At 37.9% G+C, this 17,887-nt stretch overlaps 1 protein-coding gene across 6 annotated transcripts in view; it reads right to left on the reverse strand.

The window, feature by feature from the left end:
- BCAS3 (BCAS3 microtubule associated cell migration factor) overlaps positions 1-17,887 on the reverse strand; it is a 570,722-nt gene that overhangs the window by 356,721 nt on the left and 196,114 nt on the right. For all 6 annotated transcript variants that reach the window (XM_060135888.1, XM_060135885.1, XM_060135887.1 and 3 more), the window contains exon 15: positions 7,239-7,503. In XM_060135888.1, coding sequence (XP_059991871.1) covers positions 7,239-7,503 — 265 coding nt within the window. The remainder of the gene's footprint in view (positions 1-7,238; positions 7,504-17,887) is intronic.

Below are 17,887 nucleotides of genomic sequence, written 5' to 3' on the forward strand. Positions count from 1 at the left end.
ATGAAAGAATCTTACAGATGTTAAAATGAAAAGCAATGTTACCATGAATGAAAATCTCTTCATTCTGACAAGTAATAAACTGTTTTTATTAGAACTTCTAAGTTCTAATAACTTTGAAAACTTTGGTTTGAAGCCTTAGAATCTACATTTTACCAAATACTATATGAGGTGCCAAGATACAAATATAAACAAGAAAAAGACCCTCTCTTCATGGAGGTAAATCTACTGGGAGACACAGGCATGTCAATGAACATATTAACATATGTTAATATGAACAACTAACATTAAAATATAATAAAATCACATTCATAGTGCCAATACCAAGACTGATACAGAACATACAACATAAAGAGGTGTTTAAAAGAGGCTGAAGAGGAACTTCCCTGGTAGCACAATTAAGAATACAACTGCCAATGCAGGGGACACAGGTTCGATCCCTGGTCTGGAAAGACCCCACATGCTGCAGAGCAACTGAGCCCACGCACCACAACTACTGAGCCCGCGGTCTAGAGCCCACGAGCCACAACTACTGAGCTCGCACACCGTAACTACTGAAGCCCACGCACCTACAGCCCATGCTCTGCAACAAGAGAAGCCACCACAATGAGAAGCCTGAGCACCGCAACGAAGAGTAGCATCTGCTCACCGCAACTAGAGAAAGCCCACGTGCAGCAACGAAGACCCAACGTGGCCAAAAATAAATAAATAAAAAACAAACAAAAAAAAGAGGCTGAAGAGATGAAGTGATACTTTTAGCTAGATCATAATGAAGTAGGGTTTCAGCAGGCATCCAAGGGAATAAAAATTATTTTGAGAAGAGTATGCAAACTTAAAAGGTGCCAAGAAATGAATACATGTGGCATTTTCAGGGAAGGGTACAGAAATGTAGGTGTGGTGGAACAAGAAGCTGAGAGTGAGATGGAACCTTCCCTAACATCCTAAAAGCATGGTGAGACACTGAAAGACTGAAAGCAGAAAAGTGGAATATTATCCTACTTACGGTTAACAAAGAAAATGCTTGTGATAGTTAAAAGAAAAAAAGAAGGCTGGAGGCTACAGAAACAGATGAGGTAAGAAATGATGATAAGAGGTTCTTAATCACTTTTGTCATGGACTACTTGGACAACCTGGAAAAGCCTGTGGACTCTTTCTCAGAATAATACTTTAAATGCGTGGGATACAATACACAGAATTACAAAGAAAACCGTATTATTATACTGAAGTATAGCTATCAGTTTATTTTAAAAATTAAGTTCTGCTATAGTAATATATGTAACATTAAAATCAGTAATATTATTACATTTTATATATATATATATATATAAAATTTCCAAGCAATGGTGAGCATAAACAATATTTCAAAATACATCTCGACAAAACACTTCAAGATTTCTTTGTATATAATGTGATACAAAAACATCTGTGTTTTTATTGGTGACAATGTCACAAGTACTGCTGCTATAACTGTCATGTGTTGTCTATATTCATAATGAAAGAAAACATTTACTTTTGGGTAGAGGATAGTAATCCTAAAGATGAAATATTTTCCTATCCATGTTCACGGATCTTAAGAACCCCTTAAGACTAAGGTCCAGGCAACAAGACCAGAAATGAAAGAGATATTTAGAGAAAGTATATTTCAAATAAATAAACATCCTCTGTTAAGTAAAAATGGCAAATAGATAAAATAATCCTAACCTAAACTGGATTGCATCCAGAGAGTAAAAAGGAAATATCCTTATATCAACTGTTATTTAACAGTTTCCTTTACTTTGCTAAAAAGAGCACAGACAAACAACAGCAATAACCGCCAAACCATGATTCATTTTCAAGATGAATCCCTCCCTGTTCAAACGTTTACATTGTTTTTGACTAGCATCAGATTGTTTATCCACACAAACTGTAAATACATCATTTTTAGAACTAACCAACAACAATGCCCATTTTGTTTTGACATGTAAGGTACAAAAAGAACATAAAGAAAAATGACCATCACTCTAATGTCTGCACTTTAAAAATGAAAAAACTACAGAAAAAGGGGGTGAAATTCCAACATAATAAAAATTTAGCATGTGTTATCAGGAGGAAAACGTCTCCTGAAATTCCTTGCTTTCAAAAGGGAATTTAAGAACTGCAGTACTGCTAAACTGTCTATAATCTCCTCTCTGAGATGCCTTCTCTTAGCTTTATGGAAAAATATGAAGAAAGCTGTGAAAACAATAATGCTGAGAGAAAATAATATATTTTGACAATATTACTCTTCAACTGTTTGATCTTTTACAAATGACAAATCCTTAACTGACTGGCACTTTGCACCCTTCAGCAAAAATATATTGAAAGGTATTCATTCAGTCATTCAATATCCGTTTTGTTCCCTTAGACAAGGGCAGAGATGACCTTAATTTCTGTGCACAGTATGCCCAAAGCCTAGCACAGAACCTGGTATGTGGTATGCTTATTAGAGAAGGAAGAAGAGGAAGAAAAAAGGAACTCAAAAGAATGCTCTCTGAAGATGTATAAAGACTATAAATTCTTCCAAATTTTTCTACTAATACAGCTGGTTCTCTGGCCAACCTAGCTACCCAATGTGCACACTAAATCTCACTCCATAAACTGTATGGTGAAATTCAAGTTAAGAAAAATATTTAACACAAAAAGCAAGGCCCTCAAAGAACCTATACTACCATTTAGTTATATGACAAAACAGTCACACCTAAGAATGTAAGTAATTATTTCTGAAGTAAAATTTCTTGCAAATGGCTGAAAACATGAATATCTCATAGCTTTCTAAACTTTTTTTAAAATTTTAAATACTTTTTTATGATTTTTATTTTAAAAAATATTTATTTATTTATTATTTATTTCTTTTGTCTGCACCGGGTCTTAGTTGCGGCACATGGCATCTATGTTACGGCCATGGTATCTTTGTCGTGGCATGCATACTCTTAGTTGCGTCATGCAAACTCTTAGTTACAGCGTGCATGCGGGATCTAGTTCCCCGATCAGGGATTGAACCCAGGCCCCCTGCAATGGGAGCGTGAAGTCTTACCCGCTGGACCACCAGGGAAGTCCCAATACTTTTTTAAATGACAGTTTTCACCCAGGACTTATTTCAACCTCAAAGATCATGGATCACTAGTTAAATATACATGAATAATAACTGTTCTTATAAAAATAATGGGGCCAGGGACTTCCCTGGTGGCGCAGTGGTTAAGAATCCGCCTATCGGGCTTCCCTGGTGGCGCAGTGGTTGAGAGTCTGCCTGCCGATGCAGAGGACACGGGTTCGTGCCCCAGTCCAGGAAGATCCCACATGCCGCGGAGTGGCTAGGCCCGTGAGCCGTGGCTGCTGGGCCTGCACGTCCGGAGCCTGTGCTCCACAACGGGAGAGGCCACAACAGTGAGAGGCCCACGTACTGCAAAAAAAAGAAAGAAAAAAAAGAATCCAAAAAAAAAAAAAAAAAGAATCCACCTACCAATGCAGGGGACACGGGTTTGATCCCTGGTCTGGGAAGATCTCACATGCCACAGAGCAACTAAGCCCGTTTACCACAACTACTAAGCCTGCACTCTAGAGCCCGCGAGCCACAACTACTGAGCCCATGTACCACAACTACTGAAGCCTGTACACCTAGAACCCATGCTCCGCAACAAGAGAAGCCACCGCAATGAGAAGCCTGTGCACTGCAACAAGTAGTAGCCTCCGCTCGCCGTAACTAGAGAAAGCCCACAAGCAGCAACAAAGACCCAACGCAGCCAAAAACAAATAAATTAATTAATTAAAAAAATACTTCTAAATAAATAATAGGGCCAGGGACTTCCCTGGTGGTCCAATAGTTAAGAATCTGTCTTCCACTGCAGGGGATGCGGGTTTGATCCCTGGTCGGGGAACTAAGATCCCACATGCTGGGGGGCAACTAAGCCCATGTGACACAACTAGAGAGCCCACGCGCCACAACTAGACAGCCTGCGTGCCGCAACTAGAAAGCCTGCACACAGCAACTACAGAGCCAACGTGCTCTGGAGCCTGTGCGCCACAATGAAAGATCCTGAATGCTGCAACTAAGACTCAATGCAGCCAAACACAAATAAAAATAAATATTAAAAAAAATTATAATAGGGCCAAAGCACAAAATATCATCTAAGCAGAAAACAAAGGTCCCAAACTGTTTTGAGTTGCAGAATTTCTCCCCAGGATTCTATTTACCAATAGATTTTTTTCAGTCTATCTTAAAACTTCCTCCAGAAAAAATACATATGTTGAATTGATTAGGTATTACAAAAGGATGTGTGTTCAAGCAGAAGCATTTTAGCTTCTTTAACTTCTTAGGGATATAGCCAGAAGAACTGCAAAGATGTACTCAAACAAGTACTTGTACACACATGTTCATAACAGCACTATCCACAAAATCAAAAGGTGGAAACAACTCAAATATCCATCAATGGATGAACGGATAAAAAACTGTGGTACATACATATAATGGAATATTATTCAACCATAAAAAGTAATGAAGTACTGACACATACTACAATGTGGCTATACTTTTAAAACATTATGCTATGCAAAAGAAGCCAGAAACAAAAGGTCACATATTTTATGACTGCAGTTATATGAAATACCCATAACAGGTATAGATTGAGATGGAAAGCAGACTGGTGGTTGCTACGGGCTTGGTGACAGAGGGGTGGGGAGGAACTGCTTAAAGAATATGCAGTTTGGGGGATTTCCCTGGCGGTCCAGCAGTTAAGACTCCGCCCTTCCAATGCAGGGGACACGGACTAGATCCCTGATTGGGGAACTAAGAGCCCACAGGCCATGCTGTGCAGCCCCAAAAAAAGAAAAAGAATATGCAGTTTTCATCTGGGGTGAAGACAATATATTTGGAACTAGACAGAAGCAGTAGTTGCATAATATTGTGATGTAATAAATCCCACTGAATTGTTAACATCTAAATGGTTAATTTTATGTCATATGAATGTCAAATCAATTAAATAAGGGTTGTTTTCTGTAGGAACCATGATCTCGCTCTATAAAATTCCCTATACTTAAAAATCTAAATTGGTCATCTGTCAAGGAGAAACTGCAATGCTCCAAAAAACAAAGTGTCACCTAATGTCAATGAATATCTTCTCTCATTCTGGTGGGTACAACCATTCTGGTATTATCAAGGCCAAGATTCACATACGTTGTTATCCAGCACTTCAATTCAAAAATAAAACAAAGTGAGAGAGTGGCATGGACATATATACACTACCAAATACAAAACCAATAGCTAGTGGGAAGCAGCCGCGTAGCACAGGGAGATCAGCTCGGGGCTTTATGACCACCTAGAGGGGTGGGATAGGGAGGGTGGGAGGGAGACACAAGAAGGAGGAGATATGGGGATATATGTAGATGTATAGCTGATTCACTTTGTTATACAGCAGAAACTAACACACCACTGTAAAGCAATTATACTCCAATAAAGATGTTAAAAAACAAAAAAAAGACAAAAATAAGCACACATCTGCACTAAGAAACAAGGACAAAAATTTTCATCTCTTCATTATACGTAATAGCTCCACATCAGAAACCACCCAAATATACATCAACAGTAGGAGAAAGGATAAATAAGTAAAAATATATTTGTACAATGGAATATGTAAGAGCAATGGAAATAAATGAATTAAACCTACATAAAAATACATGAATTAATCTCACAAACATGTTAAAGAAGTTGAATATATGAATATATACACACTCTGTTTTTAAAAAAAAGTGAACAGTTCACTTTTTTAAAAAGTAAGGAAGTGATTACCCTAAAAGTCAGAATCACAGCTTGCTTTTATGGAAAAGGGGCACAAAAATGGAGTTCTAGTAATGTTTCCTTTATTGGTTGGAGTGATGGTTACACAACTATTTGCTCTAGATAAAATACTGACTAATACGTGGGTTTTTTAGAAATTCCCCAAAGATGTATTGCGTTGGCCAAAAAGTTCGTTCAGATTTTTCCGTAACATCTTACGAAAACCCAAATGAACTTTTTGGCCAACCCAATATTTTAAAATAAAATGCAAATGCTACTCTAAAATACATACGACTCAAGATTATTCCTCTCCAACAATAAATATTTCTTAATGAACTACAGCACTGATTCTGGTTAAAGCCAGAGTTTCCTGGAAAAGATCTATAGATATGAGATTCGATCTCCAAATTTATGAAAATAGTCTTGAACATCATATTCCATACATATGACATCAAGTAATTCTTATATACTGAAAAAGTTAGGGAGTTAGCTGAGCGTGGCAAGTGAGCTGAAGAGATCTGGTTCTTCCCCTGGGGCCAAGGAGAGTGGTGTGGCCTCTGCTAGGGTGGGGGAAGGGGGCAGTCATTGGGGAAGAAGGAGAGAACTTATCAAAAAATGGAAGGCAGAATTCCCAGCACAACGGGAATGCTGAAGCCTGGGGACTGCTGTTTCCATATTCGCTCACTCACACACTCCTCCATCCATCCATCCATCCATCCATCCGTTCATTCATTCAACAGATCTCCATTTACTCTGCGCCTGGCAGGCACTGTAATAAGTTCTGTTCATACAGAATGGGCATTTAATAGAACTAATAGCCTGGTGGCAGAAACATATTTAAAACATAATCACACAAATAAATATTTAATTTAAAGTTGAAAAAAAAAGTTAGGGAGTTAATGTAGCATGGTAATGGTCACCATTACTATATTAACTTCAATTTATTAAATGATTTAATAAATTAAGAATGTTCCCGGGCTTCCCTGGTGGCGCAGTGGTTAATGACAATGCACGAGACATGGGTTTGATCCCTGGTCCGGGAAGATCCCACATGCCGCGAAGCAACTATGCCCGTGCACCAGAACTACTGAGCCTGTGATCTAGAGCCCGTGAGCCACAACTACTGAGCCCGCACAATACAACTACTGAAGCTCGCGCACCTAGAGCCTGTGCTCTGCAACAAGAGAGGCCACCGCAATGAGAAGCCTGTGCACCACAACGAAGAGAAGCCCCCACTCGCCGCAACTAGAGAAAGCCCAGGCACAGCAATGAAGACCCAACGCAGCCAAAAATAAATAAATTAAAAAAAAAAAGGTCCCCAAATGAGCCCAAGATCTTATCTTCATATGAATGAATTAGAAAAATGGGTTAATTTTATTCCAGATCTCGAAAATGAAAGATAAAGGGAAGAAGAACTGTTGGGAATAGTGGAGAGAGAGAAAACTGGGTTTACCGTGCAGAGGAGATCCAGAAGGGCTGCTGGATAGACCTGGAACAGGGCTACAGCGACCTCCTTGCTTAGACGTCAGTTCCTGTTCAATCTCTTCCAGCCCAGCACTCTTCTGGAAACGGCTCATACGATTTACCACTCGTGGTGACATATGTGTTCGAACACAAGGCTGGCCACCATAAGGGTTGATTGGGAAAACGTGGGAAGTCCCCCGGAGTGTACTGACCACAACCCAGCGACAGTCATGGCTGAAGCATATGTCTTGTACCTAGAAATGAAACAAGGAATAACAAAAAACAGATTGAAACTATTTGGATTTACCTAAGAATATCACAAACATATTACTAAATATGAACAGAAATGCCTGCCTGGGGACTTCCCTGGTGGCGCAGTGGTTAAGAATCTGCCAAAAAAGACCCAAAGCAGCCAAAACCAACCAAATAAATAATAATAAATAATATAATTAATTAATTAATGATTTTAAAAAAAGAAATGCCTGCCTGGTTACCAAATTTACCTAACACCAGATTATATTTTCAAAATGTTTCTTCTAAAGATCAGATTCATGGTGAATACTGATCAAAACTCCACATAAGGGATTTGATAAGATTTACAAGAGGGAATTCTGTCCCTTGCTGTATACAGTGCCAAGTCAGAAAATAGGACCTAGGTGGTTTCACCCTATAGAGCTATATTAAAAAAAAAAAAAAAAAGATATATGGATAATGTTCATTTCTTTAAAGGAATTTACCTTCCAAAAAAGCATAGAAGAGTAAAAATTAAAACATACATTATACAAAGCAGGTGAAGTTATTAATCCAATCATTCACTCAACGAATACTCACTGGGTACCCTGCTAATAAACACTAGGAACAAAGAGGTGGGTAAGAAATCATCCTTGGGCTCACAGCCTACCAGGAAGAAAAGACATAAGAAATTTGCAAAAATATAACATATAAAAATGAAATAACTGTCTTACATTTGAGGCACAGTGGTAACAAAAAGGAAGGAAAATATGAAATCTGCTTCTGAGAGGTGAAAAGGAGATGTTCAAGAAGGTAGAGGGTTAGGAGTGGCACCAAAAACACATGATCTGAATAGCTCTGGGTTCTGGAACTGAGTTTTGAAGTAAGATATACTTACAAAGAAAGGAGCGATGGACATTCTAATTTAGATATATGCAGATATTCTACTTTTGATATAGATGCATAGACATAAGATGGAAATGATGAGCAAGTAGTTCAGTATGTCAGAAACAACGAGAGTGAGCAAAAGCCAGAGCAAGAGGTGTCTGGATTTTATTTAAGAAATAAGGAGTCAAGATTTCAATTCTGGAAGGATGATTGTGGGAGTGAATGCAGGGGAATGGATTTGCAGTGGAGATGAGGGTAACTGAAGGAAAGTTAAGTAGAAGTTTCTTCAACAGACACAGATATAGGACCCTAAAGAGAGGTGGGAAGAGAAAATGTCTCAAAAACACCCGAATGACAATCCAAATGTCCATCAACAGATGAATGGAGAAAAAAGATGTGGCATGTATATATACACAACAGAATATTTCAGCCATGAGAAAAATGGATATCCTCCTAACTGTGACAGCATGGATGGACCTTGAACACATAATGCTAAACGTGGTAAGTCAGACAGAGAAATAACTTTACAGTATCACTTATATGTGAAATCTAAGAAAAGCAAACCTGTAAAAAACAGTAAAATATGGTGGTTACCAGGGGATGTGAGGCGGGGATAAGACTGACAGTGTTTAAGAGTACAAATTTATAACGAGTAGTAAATAAGCCATAGAGATCTAATGCACAGTATACTGATATAGACAATAATATTGTACAGTTATATAATGTGATAAATATGGGTACAATGGCAATCACATTGCAATGTATAAATGTATCAAAGTAACAAGTTGTACACCTTAAATTTACACAATGTTACATGTTAAACTTATTCAATTTAAAAAAAACCACTCTGATAACAATGAAAAAAAAAAGAAAAAACTTACGTATTTGCAGTGGTTGGCAAACACTACAGGCCATACGGTCTCGCTCAGCTATTTCCCTGACCTTCCAGTGACAAAGTAGCCATAGAAAATATATGTAAATCAATGAATGCAGCTATGTTTGTAGAAAAAAATTTTACAGAAAAACTGACTGGCCACAAACTTGATCTAGGTAAAGTTAGTCACCAAATTGTATGACATTTATCAGGTACTGAAATACAGAAGTCCCAGTATTTTCAAATTAGCAAACTGAATTTGTTACTTTCATCTTGATATCAATCTAATGATGACAACTTGAACAAAAATGTCTCTGTAGGGCTTCCCTGGTGGCGCAGTGGTTGAGAGTTCGCCTGCCGATGCAGAGGACACGGGTTCGTGTCCCGGTCTGGGAAGATCCCACATGCCGCGGAGCGACTAGGCCCGTGAGCCACGGCCGCTGAGCCTGCGCATCCGGAGCCTGTGCTCCGCAACGGGAGAGGCCACAACAGTGAGAGGCCTGCGTACCGCAAAGAAAAAAAAAAGTCTGTTTACTTTTATACTTAAAAAAGACAGCTAAGGGCTTCCCTGGTGGCGCAGTGGTTGGGAGTCCGCCTGCCGATGCAGGGGGCGCAGGTTCGTGCCCCTGTCCGGGAAGATCCCACAGGCCGTGGAGCGGCTAGGCCCGTGAGCCACGGCCGCTGAGCCTGCGCGTCCGGAGCCTGTGCTCCGCAATAGGAGAGGGCACACAGTGAGAGGCCGGCGTACCGCAAAAATAAATAAATAAAAATAAATACATAACCCAGACAAAAAAGTATAGTAAAATAAGATAAGATGTTTGTGAATAGGATTTAAAACTTGTGAGTAAAACTCCTCAAGCAGTCAAAGAAGCCGATTTTCAGTGTATTAAATCTTCAAATAAGCCTAAATTCTGCTTAAAATCTTGAATACTTCAGAAATATTCTACAAGCAAAAGCTATAAGTATTCATCAAAGTACAAGAGCCTGGAATCTTTGAAATAAAAAAGAAATTTTAGTCTTACATCAAAACAGGATATTTCATTGCTAGACAACTGACAGACCAAAATTATCAATACATGGATAAAGCCCGAACTGAGCCCCATGCCTGCCCATTTCAATTACTGTGACACATCCAAATGACACATTAATGTTATAATTAAAGAATCTCCTGATTCTTTACACTGAGAAATTTAACTCCCAGCAATTCTAGAATTACGAATAAAAAGTCATTCCTCAAGTGCTTTACCTCTCTACTTCACTTACACTAACTTTCAGCTAAACGACTTAAAGAAAAGCAGGAGAAAAGGAAGGGATAGGACAAAGAAAAGTGTAAACAGCAGAAGCAAGAGAAAAGAAACACAGTACCAGACAAATTTAATATTATAGTATCAAATGCATTAACACAAGCCAGAATCAAACATCTAAAGAAAACTATCTCTAGGCTTACTGAGTAACTTATGTTCCATCCACAGCGGAACTAAACCATGTCATCTAAAACCTTTTTCCAAAACACTTATAATCAAGATGACTTCCTGGTCTGTCAATGAAAAGAAGTTTCCTAATTTCATTTTAAGAATACTTCTGATATGAGGTGGTACTAACAAACAGTATCAAGGCAAGAAGACAGAATTCTACCTAAAAGCTTACTTAGAAAACTGCTATTAGAGAAGTAATTCTGCTCTGTGACCTTAAAGACACATCAGGATACATAAACGAGCAGAGAAGAGTTGCTAAACACATCAGCTGTCAAGAAACTAGAGAAAGTTTAATCCTTTAAATAACATTACGAAGGATAACAAGTTGCCTATCCACAAAATGCAAAATGATACAACTGTTCCTGTTATCAAACAAGTTGGGTGGTTTTTCATACATTATTAAAAATAAGAAAGACTGGGAGCCCTCATTAGGACACTCATTATTATCAATTTGGAGCTTTTAAATAAGCAAATGTCAGAATTCTTAAATAATGAGATATAAATAAGAAATACAGAGTGCTTAATTAAATGTTTTGCAAATTTCTATTCGGTTATATAATTTATTGCTCTTTAAATGTATTATTTGGCATATTTATAACATCTCACACTTGCTTCCTATTGTAATGATGTAAAATTTGGCTATGAGAAACCAATTAGGCCTGTAGAAAGCTGAAGTATTTGTTCCTTAAAACATACTGCAGCTATATGTCAGTAATTCTAGTTTATACAAGTATTTTTTTCAGCAATCTAAATCAATTTCATTGATTTACTCATCCAAACAATATTTGGGGCAACCAAAATCTAATATAGCAGACATATATGGCATAATTACGTCCAACATTTTATCAAAACAAACAACCAAAAAAAACCTCGAGTGTATATTTCATTCACAGAACAGGCTGAATTCAAATTACATATAAAACAAGAGTAATTGAGCACTAGAATTAAGTGTTACTACATTTAAGCATCTAAGATACAGAAATGAGCATCGCACAAGCCTCCAAATTTATGCCGCAAATTTACCCCCAATCCCAATTAACTAATAATAGCAATTTTAAAATTCACTGTTATTTTAACATACTAAAATCTAAAGCAGAGATTCTCTAACTTTTAGTAGACTAAGAAGCACCTAGATTATTTGTAGGAAATACAGATCCTTTGGTCCCACCTTCAGAATTACGATTCAGGAGGTGTTGGGAGGTCTTGGGGGAGACGTGACCAAGAAATCTGCAGTTTTAGAACTCAGATAATGACTCTGATACTGGCCTGAAGTCTTTAATATGGAGCTAGAAAAAAAAATAAACTTACCAGAAATAGCAGTCCCCCAGCCCCACACCAAACCTTAGAAATTACATAAAAGATACTCTTTTTTAAAAATGAAGTAATGGCAATGATTTCCTAGGGTGTGAGTGGGGCAGAAGACTGACTGAAGAGGGCAGGAGGAAACTTTCTGAGATAATGAAAATGTTCTATACCTTGATTTGTGGTTGTACAGATGTAACTAGTGGATGGCAAATAGAACACCCAGCCTCCAACCTTCACTCCCTCACCTGCCACCACTACAGATACTTCCTATGTGCTTCCAAAAGCCTCTCTTACAGCAGGTGTTGAAAAGTATCCACTTTCTTGACAGAAGGAATTAACATCACTGAAGCTGTCCTTACTCCTTGAATTCACCTTACTGCTTTGAATTCAGAAATGATGCCCACTGGAGTGGCAATTATAAAGCGATCACAAGAAAAAGAACAAAAAAAGTCACTGAGACACTGTACCAAAACTGGCAGCAGCCTTCTTGTAAAGTGAGAAAAATAAACCCTGGGTTGTTTTTTTTTTAAACCATTGTTTTTGGTTCTGTAGGCAAATACATGCCTAATGATTCAATTACTAATTCCCTTTCCAACTCTCTTTTAAAAAGAAAGAAAACCCGAAAGCAGAGAGTACTTGGATAAAAAGTCTCAAATCCCAGAGTACTATTCTTTCACAAGCCTGTAAGAATGGCAATTAAAACCGTAAAGACAAGTCCCATATCACAAAAACTAACTAGCCAAGGTCCTAGCCTTCAGATGAGGTTATGTTAATGGCAATAAGTTTGCTTGAGAATAAGATGCTTAGAATGGAGATGTGGTAAAGACAGATAATCCACACACACCCTCTATCTCATCTGTCTACTCCCTCCCCATATCAATTCTTCAGATTCATTTATTTATCCAATAATACATTCATGGGAACCCTATTACATGTTTTGTACTCTTCTAGTTGCTAGAAATTTGAAAATGAGCTATCAAATAAACAGCATGCTGAACTCTTGGGCATCTATGCCAGAGAAATGAAAACTATGCTCACGTAACATGCTCATAATATCCCCAAACTGTAAATAGTCTGGGTGGATGTTTAAACAAACTGTAAAAGTTAGGTTACTTATAAAAGGGTAACATGAGGGAACTGTCCAGTATCTTGACAGCAGTGGTGGATACACAAACTGACACGTGATTAAATTATAAACACCTAAACACACACACATACACAAACACACACACACAAGCACATCTGGTAAAATCTGAAAAAATCAGTGCATTGCGCCCATGTCAATATGCTGGTTGCCATATACTCTAGTTTTTCAAAATGTTACCATTGGGATAAACTGGGTAAAGTGTACATGGGATCTCTTAGTACAATTTCTTAAAAGTGCCTATGAACCTATGATTATTTCAATAAAAATCTAAAAGTACAATTTCTTACAAGTGCCTATGAACCTATAATTATTTCAATAAAAATCTAAACAACAAAAAAAGCGAATGTGACACTTTGTAAACACCACAGAGCCAGCAGTGCTAGTGCAGCCGGCTCCTGCTGCAGCCTGAACTTGAGTGGAGACAAGGATGATGGGTGGCCCAAAATGCCAAGGAGTGCAGTGTGAACCGTGGCAGTGGGGGCAGAAAGGGGCTGTGATGCCTGGACACTCGCTGGAAGCCGGTGAGCAGCACCACTGCTCATCGGGAAATAACTGGCACCAACACTTGGCCAAGTGAGGAAAAACGGCTAACGCTCCTGGCTGCCCCCATAGTATCTACAGACTAGCCTCCCCTGCCACCAGGACGGGGGATAATGAGATCCCCTGGCAGTCGTCACTGGAAAAACTGGCATGTGCACCTTAAACACATTCGTCCATGTTCTTGTGTAGGGGGAAACAGCCCATGCCCTCGTAGGAGGAAAAATACCCTGGAACGAAGTGTAAGCACAGTTCACAGTAGGGAAGAGGAGCTAAGGTGACCTTGCAGGTGTACTATTGTTGTCGTTTATGTTGATAAATGTATAACTAGTATTAATGGCTTAATTGATTGTACTTACATGGTTTTAAGTCAGGGGGTATCCTCTGCCATGCAGATCGAGGTGACAATGCGACAAGCCCACAACAGCTCACCTACTAGGCTTCCAGTTCCTTCCCATGTTATGTAATAGAAACAACAGAATCCCAGTAGGAAAAAGTTGAGGTAGAGACTTAATGGCTGCTGAAGTTCACAGCGGTGTTATCCCAGTACAACATCGCCACCTGCCTGATCCAGCAACCAAGTACGCTCCCTTTTTTTAGTTGGCAGCTACTAACCTGCTACCAGGTTCTTGTAACTGAACTGACCCATGGAGGCTGTGTGATTTTCCAGATCCACACTGGGATGAGTCAACTCAAATCTGATGATGAGCACGGTGGGAAGGGCCCGACAGGGCTTGCTAGTCAAGTGGGAATGGTATATTCCAGAATGGCCCTAGGAGCACCTTGTTTTTACCACTACTTTATCACCCACTCTACTGCTTGAAGCAATGCCACTGGTTCTATAAGCCCCTGAATCACAGAGTTTCCTTTAAATGCCTGATTGATGGTTTGGCTAAAATAAAAAGTGATGGTGTCCGCTGGCCCAGGGCAGCTGCACAGCACCAACAAAAACTGTGGATGGACAAATCTAAGTACCAGTCAACACAGCAGGATAAAGGAAAGCTGTCACCTCTACTTTGAGGGGTCACTATAACTGTGGACCAATCATGCCCATTCATTAATGTATTATCTATGGATGTTTTTGCACTACAATGACAGAGGTAATACATGTAGAATGCAGAGTTATTTTACAATCTGGCCTTTTAAAGAAAACTCCTACTCCAAAGGACTAGAACTGTTATATTTATACCGAAACTTGTCATCTGCCGATGGCCTTGCCAATGGTCTGTTTGCCATGAAGTAGACTACATACTGGCAGATTGCAGATGTCCCTGTTGTAGGGCCATGAGCTGTGCAAGCAAATCATGGCTGGTAACTGAAGAATCTGGGTCACTAATGCCCAAGGTAAGAATCCACCCACTGATGAGAATGACTGGAATCAAGCCACTGATCAGGCCTGCTTTTTGCCCTGCCTTGTACAGTGATTTCCATCTAAATCCATCAATTATAAATCTTTGCCCCATCTATTATCCATTGTTTCATATCACTCAAAGTATACATGATGTCATAATTTAAAAGCATAAATATACTACAGGTGCTGGGGTTAGTTGCTGAACTTATCTATTAGGACAACATAGTTGACAGGATTGCTCAGATATTTGCCCTTTTTTCCTATTTGTTCTATCAAATGTTGAGAAAGTGTTATTAAACTCAGTTTTAGGTGCATAGACATTAAAATCCTCCTGATAATTTGACTCGAACATTATGAAATAGCTCTGGTAACAGTCTTTGTCTTAACCTCTATTTTACTTGATATTAATATAGTCAAATCTTTAATATTCTTATGTTTATTATTTGCATGACATACCTTTTAACATGCTTTTACTACCATCATATTAAAGATTCAAAGAAAATCTTTAATAGATAACTTGTTCCTTTAGTTTAAAGTTCTTTAGATTGGAATATATTAAAATTTAATATAATTATTTATATGATTCAACTTTGATGTACCATTTAATGTTGTTTTCTGTTTATCCCCTCTGTTTCTTGTGCCTCTGCTCCTCCCTTTCTGCCTACTTTTGAATTAATTGAACATTTTTCAGAATTCCATTTTATATGAAGTTTTGTCTTTTTAGGTGTAGCACATTGAACCTTGAAATAGTAATAGTTCCTTGCTCCCACAAAGCACCAATGGTCCATTATGCTACAGTTATATGCATTACATGTATACAATATAAACCTGAGAAAATGTTAAAATTTCTTACATATAAAAATTATTTTAACATTAAATTTAAAATTTTAACATTCCTACATATTTTAAATGAATTAAAAGGAAGAGAGAAAAAATGCTCTCTAATAAGAAATTGATCATTTCTCACATACTTCATTACTTCCAAGATATCTAAGTTTGCTCTGGTATCATTTCCCTGTGCATGATTTCTAGTGTGGATGTGCAAGGTTTATTGCTCACTCCTTCATTCTTAAATGATACTTTTGCTGGATGGAGAATTTTTGATTACCAGTACTTTTTTCTCTCAGTCCTGTAAACATGTTATTCCACTGCCTTCTGACTTCCATAGTTTCTGATGAGAAGTCAACAGTTTGTTCAAATGTTATTTCTCTGTATGTAATGTGTTATTTTCCGCTGGCTACTTTCAAGATTTGCTTTGGTTTGCAGAAAGTTTACTATGACATTTTTGTTAAACTTGTGTTTTGTCATATTCAATATTTTTTTTCAATAAATTTGAAAAGTTTTCCATCTTTATTTCTTCTTTTTTTTTTTTTTTCTGCCTCATTCTCTCTGTATCCTCTCCTTCTACACAGATTGAGAGGAATTTTGCTCCAGGATGGATCATACGCAGAGTCTCAACCATACCTGATTTGTATGATTTTGATGAGGAGATCTGAACTTTGGAGCTGATGATATTTTAAAGAAATTTTAGAGTTAGAGGAGATGTTGTAATGTGCTGAGATCTTCAGGGATGTTTGTATGGAGTAAATACATTTTACACATGAAGTAATCCTGAATTTGAAGGGTCAGAGGGTGGACTGTAGTGAGGCAAAGAGTGGCTCTAAAAAAGACACATCCAGATCCTAATCCCTGGAACCTACATACAGTACATTATAGACCCAAAGAGTGACTATTACATTATATGACAAAATATGTGATTGATTTCTAGATCTGGAGAAGTTATCCTGGATTATCAGTGTTGACATTAAAAGGAATCACAGGTACCCTTATAAGATACAAGGAGGAAAAGACAAAGAGAAGAGGAGGAGGAAATGAGACCATAGAGGCAGATACTGGAGTGATGCAGCCAAAAGGCAAGAAATGCTGAGGGTCACCAGAAGCTGGAAAAGGCAAAGAACAGATCTTTGTTAGAATTCTAGAGGGAGTGCAGCCTCACCAGCACCTTGATTTTGGACCTTTGCCTTCCAGGACTGTGAAAAAATAAATTTCTGTTATTTTAAGGCAATTTGGTTTTGTTCTGTTATTTTAAGGTAATTTGTTATGACTACCACAGGAAAGAAATGTGGAGTAAATTTGTATATCGTCCAGAACAATGTGAATTTAATGTTGTGGACTGCCTGTAACTGAGGTTGCTGGGTGGAATGGCAAGCTTATGTTAAGATTTTCATAAACTGCCAAACTATTTTCCAGAGTGGCAGCACCATTGTACATTCCCAACGGCACTGTGTGGAAGATCGAGTTCCTCCACTCATTGACTTTTTGAGAGTTCCTTAAAATGTGTTGTAGATACCAGACAACTTGTATCTAATCCAAAGGGTTCCTCCTATGTTTTCTTCTAAAAGCTTTATAATTGTAGATTTTATATTTAAATGTGATCCAATTTCAGTTTATTTTTATATATGGGATGAGATATGGATTAACACTTTTTTTTTTTTGGCACATCAATACCCAGACAGACAGTCTATTACCATTGTTGACTAACTTGTCTCCACTTTGCACCTTTGTCAAAAATCAATTGTACATATGTATGGAAATGTTCCTGAATGTTATTTTGCTTTAATAAGTCTTATTATCAGGTAGTGGTAACCCTCCAAATTTGTCTTTCTTTTTCAATATTATTTTGCCCAGTATAAGTCCTATGTACTTCCATATGAATTTGAGAACTAGCTTGTCAATATCTATCCAAAAATTTTTTTAAAAATCCTGCTGGGATTCTGATGGAGATTTCAATGAATATATAGATCAGTTTGGACAGAAATGATATTCTAAT

Source organism: Lagenorhynchus albirostris, chromosome 20 (assembly GCF_949774975.1).
Source record: "Lagenorhynchus albirostris chromosome 20, mLagAlb1.1, whole genome shotgun sequence".
NCBI lineage: Eukaryota > Metazoa > Chordata > Mammalia > Artiodactyla > Delphinidae > Lagenorhynchus > Lagenorhynchus albirostris.